At 41.2% G+C, this 23,971-nt stretch overlaps 1 protein-coding gene across 10 annotated transcripts in view; it reads right to left on the minus strand.

The window, feature by feature from the left end:
* arvcfb (ARVCF delta catenin family member b) overlaps positions 1-23,971 on the minus strand; it is a 228,863-nt gene that overhangs the window by 157,850 nt on the left and 47,042 nt on the right. For 7 of the 10 annotated variants that reach the window (XM_036144608.1, XM_036144609.1, XM_021323287.2 and 4 more), the window contains exons 2-4: positions 18,653-18,745; positions 10,738-10,772; positions 9,545-9,766 (exon numbers count right to left, since the gene is read on the minus strand). The exons of 1 other annotated variant lie outside the window; for it this stretch is intronic. In XM_036144608.1, coding sequence (XP_036000501.1) covers positions 9,545-9,736 — 192 coding nt within the window. In that variant the 5' untranslated portion in view covers positions 9,737-9,766; positions 10,738-10,772; positions 18,653-18,745. The remainder of the gene's footprint in view (positions 1-9,544; positions 9,767-10,737; positions 10,773-18,652; positions 18,746-23,971) is intronic. 2 more of the 10 variants (XM_036144604.1, XM_036144611.1) reach the window with 2 other exon arrangements.

Genomic DNA, 23,971 nt, shown 5'->3' on the forward strand with positions numbered 1-23,971 from the left:
TAAAGGTTGCCTCTACTGAGTTGATTCAGCTTCTGGATTTGGATAGAGAGTCTTGCGGGGATTTTTGTTTTCCATTAGCAGGTTTACCTGACCGCTGAAAGTTGCTTAAACGAAGAGTCTGGCCTCAGGCATCCAAACAAACATTCACCTGGATTATCTAATTGCTCCCTAGATTACATGACTGTGTTTACCGGGACCTTAGATTCAGGGTAGTATTTGCACTCATAAATTCTAACAAAGTGAACACTGGGGTAAAATGTAAAAAAAACAAACAAAAAAAAAAAAAACATTGTTGCTCTAGATGTCTTTTTTGCTTTCTCTGTGTCTGTAATTTTATGCAGTGCGGCTGTTCAGTGGGTGCGGGTTTAAATCTTGGAAAATCATCCCAAAACAAGTCCCAGTGATGCTTCTGTTTCACATTTGTCCAACGTTTACAAGCTTGTAAGTCACGCAGTAAAAACGTCACGCAGGTATGTTAAACTCAAAGGGATAATTAATTGAAGGCTCTAAAGAACACCTTTACTCCAGCGTTGTGAGACTGTTTTCAATTGACTTTTTTTTTTCTGCGTCCAGATTTGTTTCGTTATCCTGCTGGACACTGAAAGGGGTCAGGTCACATTCCTCAGGTGGCACTGGGGTCTTGTGAGGGAGAAGGACTTTATTTTTAACAGATGGCCTAAAGTTCAGTCTCTCACTATAAACCCAACTATCTGCTTACGCTACCGGGGCCATCCTCTAAAACATTGGCAGGTTTCTCTTCTGCTTCTAAGTTCTTGCTCGAGGCAGTGGTCCTAAGATTTTAGCCCGTCTGATCATCTAGTTTGGTGCATAAAGTGAGTGTGCCAAAGGAAAATCGTGCAGCGTTTGGATATTTTTACTTGTGCTTTTAGTGATCATAATAGGTGGAAGGGATTGAGATGAATGACATTACAGTGGACCAGGATTGGCACTTGGTTCAGCAAAACTGGGCCTGATTTGATGATGTTTGGGTCCCCAAGTAGGAATAAAAATGGTAAAGAGCACAAAGAGCCTTTTCTTCCTAACCTCTCTTTTAAATTCTTTCTTCCCTTGTGCACCTTAATGGGAGTAATATGTAAGGATGCAGCAGGAAGTTGGCTGGGAAACAAAACTAGTCATTATTCAACTAAACTGAGCCCAAAAACTCAAAAAACAAACCAAAACAATTTTGTTTTTTCTTCCAAACACTGAATGCATCGAGCTTCCAGTTTGCACTAGCAACATTCTTTGTTGTGCAAATTGTTACAGAAGGAAGACGGCTTGGATTTCTACTCAGCCGATGCGCTGAGTAGAAATCCAAAAGGAACACAGGTCCACCTTGAGGAGTCCCATCCATGTGGTTTGTTGGTCATTATCTCATCTCAGTAAATGACGTAGAAAATGTGTTTAAAAAAAGATTTCCAAGAGCATTGGCATATTCTCTTTAGAGAATTTTCTTTTTCCTAAAAGTAATACGTGCTTCATTTTAACGGCTGAAAGACGACAATTGTATCAAACACTGTCACCCATACTCCATTCTCTTCATTATGATTTTCTCAGACTAATGGCCGTTATTCTTGGCAGTCAAACAGACAAGGAGCAGAGAAAGAATGAATGAAGACATGCAACAAGAGCCCTGATGTCAGGACTTGAACCTTTGGCAGCAACAACCAGGACTAATAGACTCAGAATCTGGCTCGCCACTCTGCCATTGCACCAAATGCTGCTGCATGATTATCTATATTCTCATTAGAATGATCTAATAAGAACATGACACTTTGTATAGCTACAGAATATCCGCTTTGGACAATGTCCTTGTCAAGGTCATGAACTGCCCATCCATCTATGTAGTAAACTACATGAGATTGTCCATTTAAATAGTTTTTTTTCATACTGGAGGTTTAGTTAATGGTTGGTGCTGAAGTGCAGAAGAGGCTGAACATAATGTTCAAACCAATTTGTTACTTCTTGTCCTGCTTTTAAAGAAATCTGTTCCTATATTAATCTTCATTTTTAAATCATTGTTATGATGTTGGTCTCTGGTCCCACTGACAGTAGGTTCATAAATCTTGCTACAGTGTTGTAGAAAAAACAAATCTCCACCATTCTTTCCTCAATTTTTGCATTCTTGCTGTTTTGCGTGATGGAAAATACATCAACATAGTCCAGAACAGCTTATTGTCTCAAACTATTGAAATATTTGCATTTTTACTTCTTCAGGAAAGTTGGATATTATGTTTAAAACACTACCTTTCAAAACAGTACATTTTAGTATGTTTGTTAGAAACAAAAGTGAGGAATCATTTCATAGGAATGAAGCAACATCCAAAAGGATAAAATGATCAAAAGTATGGCTATGTATTGTTGATAAAAACTATTCATTTCTATGAAGTTGGAAATAAAAATCAATTTTTAAGATGAACATTTAATTTTGCTCTGTCCTGATGTGGGGCCTTTAAAGAAGCGCCATGTAACCTTTAGCCACCAGGGGCGCCAGACCTGTAACCAGGTCTAGTTAACCTTGCCTGCAAGCTGAATTCTCCTGGTATTTGTACATTCACAAACACACGGGAATCCATCTTTTCCTGCTCCCGCCTCAATTGTTTGGGACCGAGCCAAAAACAGATTGGGCCAGTCACATTTAAGGCGAGACATACCAGCTGTGACGAAAGTAAGAGCTGCTGAGGGCGCACGCATAGCTGCTGCTATCGTATCTGTTTTCTCAGAATCCACAATCGTAACTTGTTGTCGTTTCTCGTGGCGCCCGCTGCTTACATTTTATACCGTGATTGGCTAAAACCAACCTTTGGTAGGCGGGCAATAAGTGTCGCTTCACCCAATCTGCTCGGAAAGTTCTGCTGAATGTCCCTCCTTTCCCCCAATGGATTGGATGACAGTAGACCCAGATTGATAATTTGCAGAATATAGAGTGCTACACATTATCAATCACTATCATATGACCTAGAGCGGCACTCTACACCACATGACCCATTTAGTGATGGATCTGACCCTCTCAAGTTACATGGGTGGGTTTTTGAGAAGAGCAGCCGGCACAGAGCATCTTTATGCCGCAAGTGCTGCATATTGGAATATCATAAAATACTAAAAAATCCTTTAATATATCTCAAATTAAGCTAATACTTGGATCAAAACTTACACAGTGCTACTTTAAGAACCACTGACTGTATAAGCTGTGGAAGAAACTTGTCCACCAACAGATTAATGGACAGTGAAGCTTAGTTTGTCTCAGCTGAATCTGTCTTTGAAGACCAACATGAATCTTTAGCTGATCATGAATGTAAAGTTAACATTACAGTAATTTAGTTAGATCAGAATTCAAACTATGGTGAGAGATATTTAGACAGAACCAAGTGCGATCAGCGGCCAGCCTGTATTACATGTAATAACATGTTGATGTGACTTCCGCAGGCTGCTACACAACAAGGGGAAAGTGTTGTTGGAGGGATATGGGAACAGTGAGCAATACAACAATAAACAAAGGGGATGCCTTCTTAACAATGTAATTAGGAGGGTTTATAGGAGGCAAGAAAGTTGCTGATAGCACAGCGACAGAGAAGACAGGAGACGACATAGGAGGGGAGAGGGGGGGGGGAACTAAAGCTCATTGTTAGGAAGGTGATTTACGAGGGAACGGGGCCTAACAGACCCTAGCATTGGAAGGATAGATCTTCCGTCGCTATAGCACCCATTGTTCCTAGACAAAACTTTGGGGTGTTCGTGTGTGTGTGTGTGTGTGTGTGTGTGTGTGTGTCTTGGAGGGAGGCTGGAGCGATTGCCGGTTGTCATTGCAGGGCCAAGGCTTGTACATCTTCAGCATAGATCAAAGGCTGTACTGTTCCCACTCTGAAAAGCTCACAGCCTTCTGAAAACTTCCCGTAACATTGGAACAAGGGCATAGTGTGCCTCTGCAAGCAACCCATTAAATATAAAATCTTAATACCAAACACCTACATTTTATGATCTCTATGGAGTAAGACATTTCCCCATGTTTCCCTTTCTATGAACCCCAAGATGGTATCTCTGTATGTGTTGGGCAGCAGCCAGAGGCAGACAGACCTGTGCAATGAGGTCACCTACTCTCCCAGCTCCAAACAGACAAGGTTTGAGTGCTGGCTGCTTTTGTCCAAACACCGGTTACCACTTGACCTTTCAAAGCCTTTATCATAAAGCTCCTTCTGGCTAAAATCAATTACTACAAGCAGAGTCATATTAAGCAAAAAAGAAAAGGGGTGAGAACTTGGCGTGTGAGTGATCACATGTTGGGGATGTCCATAGATTTAGATTCTAAGACGCATTGTTCCATGTCACCGCATCTACACAAATAATTTCATCAAACAGGCTAATGGACTCCTGGACAGCACTGTCCTGTCAGTCCTTCCTGAATGATGAAGACTAAGCAGTAATTCTCTTCCTCAGTGGGTGTTCATAAAGTGTTTTATCATGGTGAATGAGGATCTGCGTTCTACTAGAAACTGGCGGAGGAATCAATCAAACCCTTTGTTACAGGAAAAAAAAATAAAATAACGGTCAGCACTTCCCAATTCCTTAAGTAAAGAACTTAGTCTTCTAAAAGCAAACCCCCAATTCAACATCAGATGAAAAACAATCTTCACTTGACATGCAACACAAATACGGTGTCGCGCAGAAGTCTTCATGCCCCTTGGACTCTCCCACATTTAGTCACGTTCCAACCGCAAACTGCACAGTATTTTAATTGGACATCATGTGGCAGGCTAGCACAGGGTACTGCCCGATGCAGAAGGAAAACGTGGTTTTCAAATATGGAAAAAAAAAAAAAATTCAAGTGTGATGTTCAGCTGTCTTTCCCAGACGTTCACTGCAATCACAGCTTCAAGTCTTCTGTTACACGCTGCGACCTTGCTTTGCTCTCCTAGGTTTTTCTTTACAAAATAGCTCCTGCTCAGTCAGATTGAATGAAGAGCTTCGGTGAACAGCAATTGCAATTTTTTTTCCCCGCGGATTCTTTGAGGACTTTGGAACATATGGATATGCTTTGTTTTCAAACCATCCCACGGTAACTCTGGATGTATGTTTAGGGTCCTTGTTCTGCTGGAATGGAAAACTCTGTCCGGTCTCAAGTCGTTTGCAGCATCTAACAGGTTTTACTCCAGGATTTCCCTGCGCTTATAACGCCATCAGTCTTCCCATCTGTTCCGATGAGCTTTTCTGTTCCCACTGCAGAAAAGCATCCCCACTGCCTGATGCTGCCACCATCATGTTTCAACGTGGGAATGGTGCCATACATAACATAGGTTTTAGATGTGGGCCAAAATCTTCAGTTTTAACTTCATTTGACCAGAGCAAAATCTCACAGCTCCCACGGCTTGTCAGTCTGTACAAAACACTCCATATGGCTTTCTTTAAACATGCATATTCTTGCCATCCTTTCAGAAAGGCTATATTTGAAGAATGCATGACCAGTGGTTGTCCTTTTGCCAGATTCTTCCAGCTGAGACGTGAGTCTCTGCAGCAAACCCTGAGTTATGATGGGTCTCTGGTCTACCTCTCTGGGCCGCTGGGCCTTATTCAGCATGCAGGGTAGGAAGATGATCATGTTTTTGTTAGATCTGGAGTGAATTTTAATCTCGGGTGTCATGGTGATGGGGACTGAAAACAAATGCACCACAGTTTTTAGACTTGCAAAAAAACATGTATTGCTTTCCTTCCACCTTGCGATTATGTCCGACTTTGTGCTGGTCTGTCACATAAGATCCCTGCAAATTACAATGGAGTTTTTGACACTGACATGAAAGAAATCAAAAAGGTTTAAACTGTTCAGAAACTTTTTAAAGGTGCTGTAAATATTATATACTTCCACTGTATAACAATGTCAAGTCGTAATATAATTTTTTTCTAAATCACAAGAGTGCTGTTTACTGCTTTGCTTTGAAATAAACCATTAGGGATAGAGGAATATGGAGAAAAATGTCTTGTGCTCAATACGGTATGTAACAATATGTTTAAAGCACCCGTCTACATTGGCTAACGATAATTAGCCTCATGTTTATTTGCTGCATGCTCAGCCGCCTGTGTTAATGAGCTGATAATAATGATAAAGGCAGATAAAAGTGTTAGCTGCCCAGTGATGTTTAGGCCCGGTCCTTTTCGAGCCTGGTGCCCTGCAGAGGAGCGCTATCTAGATCAGTGCCTTATCATGCTCATTAGTTGTCTACTTTCATCTCATTTTACTAATCAGACTTACTCCAGTCTTTCCCTCCATGACCCCAGCTTTAAGTAATGTCAGACCTCATTGAGTCTGGCACCGGGGTTGTGAATCTAAACCCTCAGTTAGCGATCCATGGTCGGCTTTAATCCATCATTCCGCCTCAGGATTGTGTGAGAGAGTGTGTGGTGAAAGCTGAGCAAAGGGGAAGGCAGAGATGAAGAGAACAACCTGATGCATTTTTTATCCCCTCATACTATATGTGAGGGGAACGGGGTTTGCACGGCACGCATCCGCTTCTAGCCTCCCAAATTGGTTTCCAATTAGTTTCATTTCTGACGAGCACATTTGAGAAAGATGTAAAAATGAACTTCATCAGTAGTGCCATTTGCACAATACGGCATTCTAATTGACAAAAACAACCATTGCTGAGAGATGTTTGTCAGTATACTCTGCCTGCTGCGTTAAGCAACATTGTAGGAAATCCTAGCATTCATCAACGATGGCTGACATGGAAAATGATGATAAACTGATCTGATCAAGAATCATTTGCAGTCTCTCAGATGCTAAATTACAATTGCACACGCTTTAGTTACTCTGAGCTGTTTGCTTGTACAATCATGCATATTGCATAGTATTTCTCACATTGTTTTGTAAATCGGCTGCTCTCTTTTCCTCTAACTTGTATTTTTTCTGGTATTATCAATAATTTTGCTATACCCCCCCCCCCCCCCTTTCTAATAAGTTAATTATCTTTTACTTTCTAAATTAAATTAAAATTACCTTATTATTCATATCACTAATCTAGTGTGTTTTTGCCACTGTCTCGCCCAAATTTCCCCATTGTGGGACACTAAGGGTGTTTCTTATCTGAACCAACTGACTACGTCCGATTCATTTTTCTACACGCTTAAATTCAGTTCACTTAGGTTAAAATTAATAATTTCATGTTCATAGTTCACTTCCTAAACATTTTCAACTACATTCACCGCTCCAACATGAACTAGTACTTGTTAATTTAAAAACGACAATTAAAAATATATATAGTATATTATCACCTTGCATTGATAAGTAACTTGTTTCTATAGCACCTTTAGTAGATAAAATTCACAAAGTGCTTCACAAGAATAAGAATAAAGGAAATCATAAAAACAATTTAAGAAAATCCTTTCTAAATAAGCATGTTGTACAAGGTGCTTTTAAAATATTCAGTAAATACTGTCGAGTGCAAAGAGATTGGAAGGAAGTAACCCCCTTAAGTCTGTCCTATTCTCTATTGTCTTTGCTCAAATAAACTGCATGTCATTATAGCAAAATTCCCAGAACGGCTGCTTTGACTCATGGACCGTAAAAGCTGAAACGCACCAAACCATCCGATCCGTTCGACCCGACATTCGGGTCCGTACAGCCTGTAGGTGAGGGAAAAGATCTGTACTGTGACAAGCTCCCTCAACGGACCACGGGACTCCAGAGAGCGAGTATTCACGCGAGAATACGTACGGGAAAGTCCAGAAGTTCCCCCAGCATAAACAAGCTGGGCTGTCAACATAAACCTGCCGTTGCTGCTCTAACAAGCTCAAAGAAGATTGCGTTCATATATGGTAGCTGTACTTTGCTGTGTGCTCCTGTCATGGGTACATACAGAGTTTATTGAAATGTTTTTTGAATTGTCCTTCAGTGAAGTAACTAGAGGTGGGAAGAGTAGCCAGGAATATAAAGAGTAGCATTAGTTCAAAATTATATTACTCAACCAGACGTGAAAGGCGCAGCATAGTAAAACATCTCGTAGAGGTCAATTATTTTCAAAATGATAAATGTTTTGTACTTGTAAAGCGCTTTATCAAGTCCGACGACCCCAAAGTGCTTCACACTACAGTCATTCACACCCTGACGGTGGTGAGCTACATTGTAGCCACAGCTGCCCTGGGGCAGACTGTAACTAGGTAGGACCCACCTCTGCAACAGGGCAGCGCTCAGTATTCTATACCATTTCACAAGGTTGGGGGATGAAGTCAGAGGCATCCGTGAATATTATTCTTTGGACCGTTTCGATCATCTAGAATCCTGCTGGGTCCTCTCTGCTGCTAAACCCAAAGGTTTTCTGTAATGACATGTCTGGGGACATGTTTGGATCATTGTCATGGTCAAAGACCCAATGATGGCCCACTTACTGGTGGTCCCCACTGCGTTAGAGTTATATTAAATCATTTTCTGTTATTTCAAAGAACCAAAATGTTCAACCCAGTGGGTTTGGTGTGACAATTAGTTGCATATTTGGATGGTGAAAAGATTTACGTGAAAAAAGGGGAAGCCAAGGACTACTGATTGCCAACTCCTGGACACTTTTCCAGGAAATATTTGAAGTGTAAATAACTGCCACTGGTGATTTTGTATAAACAAAAAGAAATAAAATATGATCAAATTTATAAAAAAATCCTGAATTATTCTTAAAGCTTCCTATACAGCCTCATCAGCATGGCCCATAAATGTAGAGCCCACTGTGAGCAGAAACGACAACACAAGAAATACTTGAGAATCTCCCTTTTCTTTCTTAATTAAAAAGGCTCAACATTGGCAAACTTCTGGGGAGAATGTCTATAAAGCCATTGGATTTCTTTCAAGAAATCGATATTTGTTTTTCAAAGGATAAAAATAAGTAGAAATGTGGGATTTAAGCTTTCAATAGAAATGGTAAGGAGCGATTGCATACGAACAAACATCTTCACCCAAGAGTTCACATGAAATGTTGCCCTTGTTGGGACTATCTAGATTATTACAACACTATGGCCGTCTTGCTTCATCTCTTTCCGTCACCTTCTCCGGTAAAATAAAATATGATGGACACAAGCCCTGGTTAGAACTATAACGCCTGAAAGATGTTTGCAGGAGCCAAAAGAAAGGCCATATCCACTAAAGAGCCCCACCAGACAGCTTCTGTAGCCGATGGGCAAGAGGGGGTAAGACGAGATGGCGAGAGGTGGCGCCGATAGGGGAGGTGAAAGGAGACAAAATGAGAGGTTGAATTTCATCATCTCCCTTTTAAAGATGAGACACCACACAGGAGATTATTGCACAACATCCAGGGCAATGGGTGCAGACAATGGGAACAAGTGTCCCAGATCACTGGGAAATTAAACAGAGATTATAGAGTCCCTGCAATCATAAAAAGGGATGACCATGAGCAAACAGGGAGATGAAATGAGCTTGCTCAGATGGAAGAAGGGGGTAGGTGAGGTGAATGCCGGTCCGCCGAGGGAGCTACATGACAGCTCAAGATGCTGGTTGAAAAAAATAAATCAAACGGAAGGGGGGGGCGTTGGCCAGCGTGCTGGCGTCATTTACCTGCATCACCACTTGTTGCCATGCTAGTGGCTGGCTGACGGCGGGGTTGGGTGGCAGATTGGCCCGCTCAAGCTGCAGGGTGACGTTGCGGCGCTCCTCCTCCAGGGCTCGGGTTAGCTGCTCAAAACGCTCCTCCTGCTCCTTCACCGAGGCCAGGATGCTGGCAGCAGAGCGAACGTCATAGTCCTCCATGTGCAGGGTTGGGCTGAAGCTTGGACAGGTCTTCCATAACAGGAAGAGGGGGGGGAGAGAAAGGGGGAGTGAGGGAGGGGTACCAGGTCATTATAGACGGCCAGACCCGGCAGGCTGGATGAGTGGCATGAGATGTGTCTCCAAGTTGAATAAGAGCATTATTTAAAGGTCAGTAGGGGGCAATGATGGTTCAATGTTCAGCAAAAAAGATGCTCTGGACAAAATTAATGCATGATGCAAAAAAAAAAAAATTGTAACTGCATTGGTTGACTGGATGACTAAAGATGTTGGGTCACGGATCACAGAGCCTTTTATCAAGTAATCTTTTAAAGTTTGGCAGCAGTATTAATGCCAAACCCTTGGAGGCCATTACACAGTGGGGGACAACATGGGGAAGCCTCTGCTACTCAAGGCCAGCATGGCCAATACATTAATGAAGATGCTTAGCTGGGTGCCGGTTTTGTGTGTCAGAAGTTCTATCGTGTCTTTAAGACACTCCAAGGCACTCCTGATGAAATTTAACACAGTTCTACAAAAAAATTAAATAAAAAATAAACTCTGCTGCGGCGAATTGAGAAGCCAATCCCAAAGACCTCAAAACAGAATGAAACGACAGTGCAGACTCATAAAAAGCCAATATTGTCGTACATGGACTACCAACAGGGATGAAAGGAATGACGTTAGAGCTCCAAAATGAACAATCACAGCTAACGTGGAGGAGCAGCGGTGTTACAGTCATGCATAGAGCCAAAACGCTTTCTGACACACGAGCACAGTTACAGGCCAAACATCCAACACATGCAAGATTCCTGCAGCCATCGTTTACCATCACCCGTGCCCATCACACACACACACACACACACACACACACACAGATATCCATTACTGATGGAGGCATGATATCAAGGCGCTGACAGCACGGTAACAAAGGAGGCTGGAAATACAAATCCACAACAGTATGGACCAAGGAGATAAGCAGGTGTGAGAAAACAGTCAGTCACCTCAGTTCTAATGAAGCAAAACCAAGAATGGAGAGCTAGTAGGAAAGGGAAACAGGAACAAGAAAAGGGGGAGACAAGAGAAAAAAAGGCAAGAAATTTTTTTTTAAAAAAACTGAAAAGAACATAATCAGACAGCATCTCTGTGTTGTATTTTATGTAGTTGCAAGCTAACATAATAAGAACAAGTGATAGAGTATTTGAACAAAGCAAAGATGTGCAGAACTATTTGATGATACAAATGCAAGCACATTTGATGGCAACCCTGGTAAAGATGTGCAAACAGCCTTTGCATAAATTCTTCGTTCATTGCAGTAACATAACCTCACTTTGAAAAAGTTTTGAGAAATCCAAGCTTTTGAACAATGGTTCCCTTAATTATACTTCTAGAATAAATGCTATTCATAAATCACTTCTTTAAATCTGCCTGAGTTTCCCCAGGTAATAAATAAGGCATTACACCAAGAGATATCATTTTCACCTCTTGGCCTCTAGTTTGGGCCAAAAAAGAAGATTGTGTAACCATCAAACACTGAGTAAAATGGTCAGGTAGGTCAAATTAGGTCACATTATACTAAGATTTAGCATTCTGACAACAATCTATCCAAGAGGATAAATCTGAAATCAATGATGAATTTTAATAAAGCACCCGATGCCCACTGTTGAGTATGGTGGAGGATCTGTGATACTGTGGGCCACTTTCTCATCCAAAGGCCCAGCTACCTGGTTAGCATGTCATCCATAAGGCTTTGAAACACCTAAAGATTTTAAATAGAAAGCTGATGCACTCAGTACACTGAAAATGGGTCCTCATTGGGTCATACAACGAGATATTGATCCAAAACATATGGCTAGATCAACATAGTAACGATTGACCAGTCACACAATACAATCCCAATCAAATCAATTCCTCCAACTATGATCTTCACGAGCCTTTCTGGAACTCTGCAAACCTTCGCTCCATTACATACCCGACTCCATCCAGCTTCCCAGATGACCCATCGCCTGCCTGTTCACGCTCCCAAGCTCTCACCCACAAGAACTCCTCCCAGAGACGCCACACCAACCACCACCCAGACCGTGTCTCCATGTCTCTGCTCACTCCCTCCCCAGACTCAGCTCAGCTCTCACACTGTAAGCCTTTCCTCCTGCCACACATTCAGAATACTTGCTCGCTGTCGGTCTCTAACTCCGTCTCTCTTCCCACAGTGACCAGAGCCCTTCTGGTTTCTCCTTAAACCATTTCTAGCTTTTCAATAAACCCGTTAATTGCTTTCCTGTCTCCATGTTTGTTGCTACATCCAGACTTGCTATGGAAAAACCAAACAAATTTTTTATTGACTGATTATTCAGATCACGAATAATCTGTGGAAAAAAAAAACCCTACAGCAGGGATACCGATAATTGTGTCAGTGATTAATCTCCATGTGTTAGGGTTTTGATTTTCATTCTGTTTTCAGTATTTGCTTTATTTATTTATTTATTGATGTCCATTTAGGTCTTCTCATATTAACTCATGCTTTTGTGTTATTTGTTTTTTTTCTCTCTTAGATTTCTGTTTATCTTCTCCCCCATGGTTGATAGCTTTGTTTCTGTTAATTAGCCTCTCTCCCTCAGCTGCTCCACATTTCCTCTGATTAGCTCTTCATTTGTCATCTCTCCACTCGTGCCCCTGTATTTAAGCTCACTGGTTGTCATTGCTCTTCAATGGATTCTTGTGTTTTTCTGCTCTGCATGCTGTTGAATGCCTCTTACATGCTCGTTTCATTTCCTGTGCTTCATGACCTGTTCTCCCCGTGCAAGTCCTACCTTTATGTTGTTTCTGTTAATAAAAACTTTATGTATGCAACAGCCACTATCTGCATTTGGTCCTTTTTCTTTTTTTGGAGATTTTTCGCGGCTCTAGTGGCTCGCTTTTTAACTCAGTAGGCTGACAGGAAGGGGTGGAAGAGGGGGAGAGACATGCGGTAAAGGACCGCGTATCGGAGTCGAAACCGGGTCGACTACGTTGAGGACTAAGGCATCCGTACATGGGTCACGCCACCCGCTGCGCCACCAGCGCTCCCGCTTTTTCAACTACATCATGACAAATCTTCTCTAAAAGTTGGATTTTCTGCCCACCTGAATATAATCGTTTTTCAGTTAAACATTACACTAGTTCAATAAAACACTAATTTATTTTATGACTTCTTACATATTTTTATAAGGGATGCCAACAAATTTGTCCCCGTCTCTATATACCTTAAATTATTTCACTGTTGCCAATGAGCAACTTAAGGTGTCCAAATACTTCCCTTACCTAAATTCTTAAACACAGGACATGCCATCTCAGTTAACTAGCCACAAATGTACCTTACAATGTTAAAACCTCCCTTGTCATCCGGTCTCCATCTTCTACAAATAGGATTTTTTCTAAAAGGGAACAAAAACTATAGAACCCTTTGTCTTTAATGAATGACCCATTTTACAAGAAACAACAGATCCAGCATAGAAAGCTTCAGCAGCAAAGATGACATTAGGGGACAATGTACATCGCATCAAAGCATACTGACTATGTCTCTAGCACAAAGATAGTGGATGAGTGGCTTGGCCAAGCCGAGAGCATCAATGCAGGCGCAACGATTCGAATTTTAAAAACGGTCAGGACTGTGAAAACAGAGTCCACAATATGCCCGTCTAAGAGTGTACGCGCATGAAAGGTAGTCATTCTTCACTATAGGACCTGCTGAGCACAAGGTCCTTATTCCCTTTGAAGCGCACAATCTCCCTTTGATGTTTGTTGCATGCTTATCATTTATTTATCTCATCTGCCTCATCCATTCAGAGTAGTGTGTGCCAAGGAGACTGTGCTGCCAAAGTTAAACTTTCAGGTCCACTTGAATGAAAGTGAGGGCTGCTTTTTTTTTTTTTTTTTTTTTCTCGCCTCTACACCTTTCAAGTTTTTTGTTTCGTCTCACCAAACAGTCCCGGTCAGCGTGAATTAGCACCGGGCAGCTCGTATCGCGGCTTCAGAATGGAAACACCGCTTTGTAAGGGGAGCATACAAAAATAACACGCCTGTCTATATTGATAGTTATCCAGTACTTGAGATGAGTGACATCAGCGGAGTTTCCAAAAAGCAATGCTGATTGGACACACTTGAAGGGAGCCTCTAATGATTCACACCCCTCGGGGGCTGGAGGGGCGACAGAGCCATTGCTTCCTGAGTCATCGGGGGAATAATATGGCAACCATGTCAGCTACGCCCCACAGCTTATCGTTAAACACCACCTCCTGGCCCTGCTTAAAATAGCCCAGAATGCAAGAGAAGGGTTAGCTGAAGAATTCCCCTCCACCACCGCAACTTTTTCTTTATTTTTTAAAAGGCTCGGCTCAACAGATGTTTGCTAATAGCCTCGGTCAAAAAGGGGATAAAAACAAAGCAAAGGTCTGCATGTTTAACCCCGGTCTCAATTACACACGCTCCAGTTACTACCAACCTCATGTGATGGAAACAAGTCAGAGCTATACTCCCAAACCAAGACTGTTGTCTCAAAACACCAAGAAGTTCATTAAAGAGGGGGGGATTACAAAGAGCAAAGAGGGAAAATGATTTATTAATCCCACAAAAAACACATGGGTTATATTTCAACACCTCATGGCATAAACATCTCTAATTAAAAAAGGAAAAACAGATAACTCGTAATTCATGTGTGGAGTTTCTGCTTCACTTCTGTTGCAAGACTTTTTTTTTTTTTCCTGAGCAGTAAACACATCTCAGGATAACTGCTCAGTTCTAAAAATAGCCTAGCAGTAAAAAAAATAACGACGCAACCACAGATTGTAAAGTGGAACAGCAGATACTCAAAAAAAAGTCTCGGTGAAAAATCCTGCGACGAATCCCTGTCGCTGCGTCCGTCAGTTCTGCGAAGCCCAGTGACAGCCAGTGTGGAAAAAGTCACGACTCACCGCTGAGAATGTATCGTCTGTTTCATGAAACATTTACAAATGTTTGCAAAAATAGATAGGCAACCACTTCTATTCTGGTCTATTCTGGTCTTGTGAATTTATAATTGTTATAGGGTTTATAAATTGACTCTCGGAGGACTTTCTAAAAACTGAAATGGCCCCACAAGAGAGAAAAGGTTCCCCAGTTCTGATCCGGAAGAACCAAATTAATTCCATTCTTGGGCTCCTATGACACCCAGCTGAGGTTGAAGCTCCCAGTGGCACAGTGGGGTACCTAAAAATGCTCACTCCTCTGTGTGTGTGTGTGTGTGTGTGTGTGTGTGTGTGTGTGTGTGTGTGTGTGTGTGTGTGTGTGTACCTCCATGATTCAAGAAGTATCTGGCCCTTCACTAAGCAGTCCAGTGCATCAGCAATCTGGGCTAAAGTGGCAGATGGGTTATATTACACTTGGCAGTTTTTCTTCTTTTGTATTACATTTTAATGCTGAAGGCTTGATATGTCCTAATTTTTTTGAAAATGCTACTTCATCTAAGTGAAGCTAATGAGAGTAGAAGTCACCCTCTACCATCGAGAATGACTTGTTCACAGATCTCTCTCTCTCTTGCTCCTGATAAGTTTTTTTTAGCAATTTGTTTGTTTTCAATGGGAATAAATATTACATTCAATGATGCATGGAAGACAACAGATGTGTTGTTATGTAGGAGGGGTTTCATGACAAACTGCTCAGGAGGCCGCCCAGCTTACTGAGCCAACTATGTATATCAAGGCACACATAATGCGGCACTGTTCAGAGCTGACCTGCATGAAACAATTACACCGCTGCTTTTTCTTAATTTATATATACCAGATAACAGGATGGGCTGCAAGTACATACGCAGCAGCACTGCAAGTGAGAAACAGCTGTGTTTTTGACCATCTTTTTTGACTTAAGCAGTGCGAAACCTGCCGTCTGATTTTGTAGGCAATCTCTGATTTAAAACCTGAGACAGCAAATGGACTGCTGGAGACCATTAGAATCCAATAGCCTGGCCTGGCTGATTGCCATAAGCCTTGTTCACCCCTGACCTGGCCATCCACATGGATAATGTGTAGCACTCTCTGTTCTGCACATTATCAATCGGAGACTGCTCCCATCAAATCCGTTAGGGGAAAGGAAGGACATGCAGCAGAATTCTCCACCCTGATTGGACGAAGCGACACGTGATGACCGCCTACCAAAGGTTGGTTTTGGGCAATCACGGTATCAATGAGAAACCACAACAAGTTACCCTGGTCGAGGCATTTCTTGCTATTCTTCTTTAAAATATGAAATTGTGGATCCTGACAAAACAGAGGTGATAGCAGCAGCTATGCATGCGTCCTCCTGCACTGCCATGTTTATGTTGGTTCCGCTGTGGGCTCACATTGCAGTACCACAATACTGCAATGTGATTGGTTGCTTGTGAAATAATTGTTTTTGGTTCCATCACAAAAGGTTAAAGTGGGAGCAGCACAACATGGATTCTCGTGTGTTTGTGAATGCTTAAGGCGCAAGGTTAGTTCATGCCATGCACCAACATGCACCCTGAGTGATCTGACCATCTGATCAGGACTAAATTCAGATGTGAATGCAGTAAAGACACATTGTGGACGGTTTCCTTAGGCCCCCTCTGAAGTTTGGTTGTTGAATCCAATCCATCATGGGGAAAATAAAAAAAAATAAAAATAAAAAATTACCTCAGTTACCTCAAAGGCTCATTTTAGTAGAAATATTGTAAACAGCATAGTTAAATTCATCTCTGCTATAAACTAATGTAAAGAAATTGCAACGCCTTTCTGGAATACTGCAAATAATTTTTTTTAATTTTAGATAAAAGTGTAACTTTTTGCAATACTCAGAAAAAAAAAAGTTTTCTCAGAAGTCAGGATATTACTCATCAGTCGATCTCAGAATGCTGTATGGGTACGTGGACGTCTCTTTACGATGTGGTCTATTTGCTAAATTAAAAGAAAGCCTTTTTTAATCCAGCTGCCACCATAGTTTATAGCTCTGGATTAAAAAGGACGCTGATTTATTGCATATTTTTGGGAACAAACCTTTGATGTGTGGCTGCACTTGAAACATGACAATGAACTGTTCCTTCCACATCTCGGCAGTTTTTTTTTTTTATATTTTAATAACTGATATGCTCTTGTGTAAAACCATGGGCTGGCCGTTAAAGACTTTAGTCTCATTTGGGAGACTTTCCACTCTAATATTGATATTTCTGCAGTTGACTAAGATATAAACACATGGAGCGATGGATTATGGTGCCCACAGGTGGGAACATTTAGGGAACAGGAACATTTAGGGTGTACCTAGACTACTGGACAAACATCACTGCATAACAAAGAGTTGGTCTAACGTCTTGGGGAACTCCTGCTGCTGGGTATCAAGAGATGAGACAGTTGTCTCTCCATCACAAGTACAATGTGATCTCCTTCTTCTCAAAGACAATTCTACCATTATCCTCCAGACAAGAAACAGTATTTTATTTTGAATAAGAAACATATTACTTCTTACTCAAGAAAGCTTTGTTTTTGTTTTTAAAATAAACTGTACTTTATGAGCAGCAATGATCATTCATGGTACTATGGTAATGTAAAATGAATTCAGGAATCTTACCCTCATTGCTGCTTTTCGAAACAGTCTTTAAACGTCCATACACATTTGGCAGTATTAAATCAGTGCACAAGAGGATTGTGTAAAATAATAAATATCTAGGAATAATAGTCCGCCGCCACCATTGGCGGACTATTTTCCCCTGCTTGGGGAAAAAAAAATAAATAAATTGGAGGAGGTAAGAAATACGTTTTCTCTGGGATAAAAAAAAAATCCCTTTAAAGAGCCCAGTTGCATAAAAACAATGTCAAAAGAAGCTGTAATGCCCAAATGGATCATTGTGGAAATATGCCAGGATAAACACAGCTTAGTGCGATGGACGGGTTCTATGGCTCATAATTTTCACTGCTGGAGAAAAAAAGGATTCAGCTGCGGTTTAAAATGTATTTTTACATTTTATTCAATTCTTTTTCTTTGAGCCACCTCACTGAGTTTCAAGATGGGAAATACGTACAAACACATGCGCACGCATCAGAGGATATTTACACATGCAAATGACTTTCTTTGTTATTCTTAAAAAAAAGGAGACCGCAGTTATTAACAACAATCAGGTCAATGGGAAGCTATTTGTTGTAGAGGTTTGTTTGCTTCTGTTTCAAATGCTAATGTTGCATTATCAAAATCAAAGACATTACAGTGTAAGCAAGGAGTGGTTCTAGATTCTAAAAAACGTACGTATTATTTAGATAAAATAGCTGTTCTTAAGTGGAGACAAATATATAAAGTCACACGGAAATCATTGTATGCACCGTAAAGGCATAAAACTACGAGTCAGTGTTTTAACTACTGCTCATGCCATCTGTCTAACTTCTTATAACAAGCTTTCAAAGCAGAGTCTCGCGAAACAGAACAAGTGTCTCCGCAGCGCAGAACAGATCTGAATTGCAATTACGTTTCTCAAGTTGTAGCTAACTACAGGTGACAGACTTCAAACGTTCAATTAATTCAGCTGAGTCTGTCTTTAGATATCTTGGACCAGAACAAATGCCCTCTGCCATTCTGCTCTAAAACACACTGCAATCTGCGAAAAGAACAAAAAAATCCGTTTTCCCCACCTGATTCACAAGTGTGAATTATTCAAATTAAAGCCCAAACTCCCTCGAGGAAGTTAAAACTCTTAATGTATTGAAAAAAAAAAGAAAATTCCTACAAGGTGCTTCAGCAATAAGGGAAAGCTCTCCCACAGAGAGATAAAGAAAGGGAAGTCTTGAACTGGCAAGACAAAGAAATAAAATAAAAAGTGGAAAAGAATGTAATTACCACAGTGATGAACTGAACAATGCGATTAAAGAAGGCACAAGGTGTAGAGAGAGAGAGAAGAGGCTGTACCTTTGATGTGAGTCCCCTCAGACCACAAGCAGGCCGAGGACAGCTGTAGCTCTGCTGGAGTCAAAACGCTTGTTCGGTCTGCCGGGGGGAGGTCTGCAGATTAAAAACAACACAGAAAACATGCTAAAACTTTTCAGCCAGCCCACTGACAGCGTACACTTTAGTATAAAACTCTTGTGTAATGTAGAGACAAATGTGTGGAACATTCCCTGCAAGCTCACATTTAGTTTCCTCTTAACCATGAAACACTGTTAAGATCTTTGCTAATGCTTGAATAAATACAGCAGCTCTTGGTTTTAAGACCAAGCACACTCCTCTGGGTCTTTGTTATCTATTATGTACATTTACTAATTTATGCAAAAAAAACTCGCTGCTAACCGAACACATGGTGCAAATATTCTCAAGACCTCGCATTAACTTCCTTGAAGAGATCAAGTTGCCCTGCCTATTTCCAAGTCCTTCTGAGGAAGACCTTGTGAAGTCTAGATTATTGTTAAATGTGCAGACTGCATATATGAACAGACAGTTTCACTCCCTTTCAATATCACAATGTGGCAACCAAAGAACCAACAAAGAACACCGCAAATTAAACCACTGGCAGAAGAAACCAGGAGGATGGTTGTTTTTGGGGAAATATAAATAGACCACTGCTACCAACACACATCACTTAGATACCGGAAGGAAGCAAACTATAAGGTGGTTGAGTAAACTTTAGATCCCTAATTAAATAACAAAATACATCCCTAATTCAAAAATAGCATAAATATGAGCTAGCAAATGTTAGCAAGGCCCCATAGACTTACAATGAAAAGCATCATTTTTGAATTTGGCTAGATGCTGCCTTCATGGCAGGGGAGTACCATGTGTGTTTGTGTGGAGGGGGGTGTAATGACCAGCTGGTCTGGGGACCTCCAGGCTCATGGGGTGGGGCTCTGGTTGGCTGGCTCATTCGAATTGAGTTGGCTGGAGGGATTTGTGGATCGCCAGGGCTAGTGTCAGGGGTCGGGGGGTTTGGGGTATGGACCAGGTTTGCCCAGGATGGGGCGGGGCTCTCCCATGGTCTCAGTTTGTGGCTTGCTCTCCACCACCCTGGTGAAAGGGATCACCTACAGGTGTGGGGGTGGGCACCCCTCTGGGGTATTAGTACCTGCAAGTGTGTGTACAGCGTGTGTTCTCCTGTATTATTAGACTGAGTGTATGGTTATATGCATTTGCATGTGTGGGCATTAGGATGGGAATGTGTGAATGCGAGTGTGTGCCTGTGATTATGCGCTTGTCTCTTTGTCATGTTGGGTTTTGGGCTGTTCCCTCTCCTAGAATATCTCAGGTCTCCACTAAGTGTAGTATTAACAAGGCAACACATACTCAATGCTTAAACCCATTTGTTAGCCTGAACTTCAAATTTCTGCTCTAACACATGAGAAAAACAAACATCCCAAACATAGAGAAAGATGAAGATCCCTACTTAGTGTTGCAGGGCAAATTATAGTTGATGAATCGTGCCATGGGGTCAATCACTCTGTCATCCAATCAGACTCATCCAAAGGCTCTACTCTCTTTGATGGCTGAGGAAACACAAGGCTAGTCCGGTGAAATCTTGAAAGAGGCTGAACCAAGCGTTGGAGAGCGAACAGGTAGGTGACTAAAGATGATGGAGCTGCAGTGGACGATGGTGAGTGGGTCCAGGTGAGGACTGAGATGTTTTGCTTTAGAGATCTGGGTTTGGTGTGGGCACCAACCAAAGGCTTAATAAAGGACTTTTGATCCTCAGGCACAGTCTGGCCTTCAACAAGCCCTTACATTTCCAGCAGCAGCAGGAAGATTGCCAACAGGTGAGCAGCAGGCAGCCGCGCCCACCAGGAGAGATATCATGTGTTTGGGAGAGATCTCACACAAGGATCATGATACAGGTGTAGTCGTCTGCTGCTAATGGCTTAAAGCTTCAGTGTTTTCAAGCATACCTTGGTTTAATAAGAGATGTGAGTCTGTCTTCAATCATGTCAAACCAGTCTGCCTTTGAATCACTAATCTTACATTTTCATTGCTGCCTGTTACTTGATCTGTATTTTTCAAAGCATTCACTGTAAACTACAGAGATAGTTGAATGTGAAAATCCCAGAATATCGTGTTGCAGCCATGTGACTGGCTGATTTGTTATTTGTTTTACCAAACGACTGAGCAGGTGTATCTAATAAACTTAATTGTGAACTATACTCACCGGCCACCTTGTTAAGTACACCTGGCTAGTACCGGGTTGGACCCCATTTTTCTTCAGAACTGCCTAAATTCTTTGTGCCAGAGATTCAACAAGGTACTGGCAACATTCCTCAGAGAGTGTGGTACATATTGACATGATAGCATCAAGCAGATGCTGCAGATTTGTCGGCTGCACATCCATGATGCAAATCTCCCGTTCCACGTCATTCCAAAGGTTGAGATCTGGTGACTGTGGAGGCCGTTTGAGTTCAGTGAACTCATTGTCATGTTCAAGAAACCAGTCTGACATGATTCATGCTTTATGACATGGTGCATTATCCTGCTGGAAGTAGCCATCAGAAGATGGGTACACTGCGGTCATAAAGGGATGGACATGGTCAGCAACAATACTCAGGTATGCTGTGGCTTTGACATGATGCTCAATAGACCCTTTTCACATGACGTCACTCAACTTCCGTTTTGAAGCGGAGCAGGGTATCTTTACTTCCGGCTACATGCTTTTACATAGAAAATTCGGGAGGTGAAGACGTGTTTCACTGATAATCAGCGCGATTTCATAAGGTAAGACTGAGACCACAATGTGTCGCATTGACTATCTTTATTTTCCTTAGTATTGGTAGCGATCATTGCTGTTATAAAGATGCTTTGATCGGGACAGTAACATGAAGATCAAAGCTACCATGGAGCAGCTTGTTAGCTTACTTTACCTATCATTAATCTGATGTAGATGTTATAAAATTATTACTGTAGCTTTGCTATTATAGAAATAAACCTTGTTCACTGAGTGAAAAAAAGAGACATTTATCTGCTACATTGTTCCCCTTACTTGATTATGGTGACATGTTATATATATTTGCAGTCACTGAATTAAAAAGATCTTATTCCATTTGAATCTTTTTGTTCATTCCCAAAAAAAAATTACCGCGGGTCTATTGGACAGTACTTGTGTTCATAATATTATTTGCACTTATATTAATGCACTTTTTTTAGTTTTTGTGCAAAATACTGTATATTTTAAGTAGAAGCCTGAAATTGTTTTATTATACTATATTAGTAATGACACGTGCTGCTGACCTTAGTCAGATCAACCTTTAAAAAAAGAGATCTTAATCTCAATGGGAGTTTATCTGGTTAAATAAAGGTTTTAAAAAGTATTATAATTAATCTATTTTTTCTCCCCTTGTGTCCATCTCTCAGCAGCATCATATCCACCAAGCATGGCACAATCACAGAGAAACTGCTACTGCAGTGTCCCACAGTGTTCGAACAACAAAAAAAACTTTCCATATCTCAGTGTTCATGACTTTCCGGCTGATGCTGAGACTGGAGCCCATTGGGTGACGGCAATAAGAAGAGACGAGGGGCCAAATTTTAAAATCCTTCGCAGCAGCACTTACGCCTGCAGTCAGCACTTCTCTTCAAAGGAGACCTACGTTTCTGCAAGTGGTCTTTAACAAATTAAACTCCATCTTTCTTTCTTAAAGATAATTGAGTTATAAGTTTATTTAGCTATTCCCAAGATAATTTCAGTGGCTCACCATGTAAATTTTTATTAGAGCTGTCAAAAACAATTTGTTAATGAAAGGAAATTAATCTGAAAAATTAATTAATTTCTGCACATACAAATGGTTTTTAAAAATACTCACCTGTACACTGTGATCGCACACTGTCTCTTTCTCCTGCATTGTTTACATTTCAATTGTTTACTGTTAAATCACTGCTGTAATTTACTGTAATTCTCAAGCTGTATGCAAACGGAATTTCGTTCTGTACGCACTCTGTGCATACATAATGACAAATAAAGTTGTCTAAGTCTAATTTGTCTATGGATGAACCCAGAACCACACACACGGGACTTAAAATGAAAGTCTTTATTGAAGGTTTGATGGGATGGAGGGTGATGTAACCAGCGAGGTAGAACTGCACGGGAACAGGCTGATGGTGTTGGCAGGAGCTGATGGCCCGGAGAGAGACTTCTTGGAACCAGGATCAGGCAGCAGGGTCCACACCTCGGCAGAGAATTGACAGTTCAGGGGAGAACCCACCAGAGCTCGGCAGCAGGCTCTTCTGTAAGACAGAGGGGAACCGGAGCAAGGCAGCAGGATAAACAGGACAGGTAAAAGCTAAAATGGACAGAGCTGCTATGAAGTATCTATGTAATAAATAACTAAAATATATGAAGTGTGATGTCTGAAGTTTTTTAAAATCCATGTTTTTTTGGTCAGTTCCTGAAAAATAACAGTATAGGACACAAGGGGTTTGCCCCGACAGCAGCATAATCCATAAATACTATAGTGAACTGATTTTTAGTGTGCTTGCAACATTATTGAAGGCGTCTTTCTCAGTCTATGATGTCCTAAACTATCACAGTTTTAACAGGAATGGGCAGAATTATTTTATTAATTGAGGCTCCAGATCTACTGACGAGACTGAGAAACACACTGAACCCACAGAGGAATTTTGAGGGATACTGCAAAGTCTGCAACCTCAGTAAAATACTACACAAAAAAAAAAAAAAAAAAAACGGGAGGGAATGAGGCTCCTCATTTTTATTCATAGAGCTGTGACCAAGTGGCCAACAGTATTGACACTGTTCCAAAACAAAGTATGAAAAGGCTCAACATTATACATCAACTATATCCCTGGTGTGACTCATTGGCTAAAAGCTGTGAAACAGAATAGCTGATATAGCAATAAAGCTAGCGTAGCAATATAATGGAGAAATAGAAAACTAATAAATGACAAAAGTCCTGTTGGTAGCATAGCTACCATTATCCTAGCATCTATGCTAACAACAGAGCTAAGAAGATAAAGCTCTTACCTTCATAATCGAAAAGGTATTGTTCCACAAAGAACTTGTCATCTTTGTCGAGTTTGGAGGCTGGTGTGGCCGGAAGCTTTTGTGCCAGTCTGTGCACGTCTCCCAAACGAAATTTGGGTAGATTGGTGAGGGACTGTGTGAAATCCCTATGTAAAAACACTGCTCGCGGAGAAAGCGGAAGTAAAGATACCCTGCTTCACCGCAGAACGGAAGTTGCATGACGTCACTGTGAAAAGGGTCTATTGGTACTAAGAGGCCCAAAGTATGCCAAGAAAATATCC

Source organism: Fundulus heteroclitus, chromosome 12, assembly GCF_011125445.2.
Source record: "Fundulus heteroclitus isolate FHET01 chromosome 12, MU-UCD_Fhet_4.1, whole genome shotgun sequence".
Lineage (NCBI taxonomy): Eukaryota > Metazoa > Chordata > Actinopteri > Cyprinodontiformes > Fundulidae > Fundulus > Fundulus heteroclitus.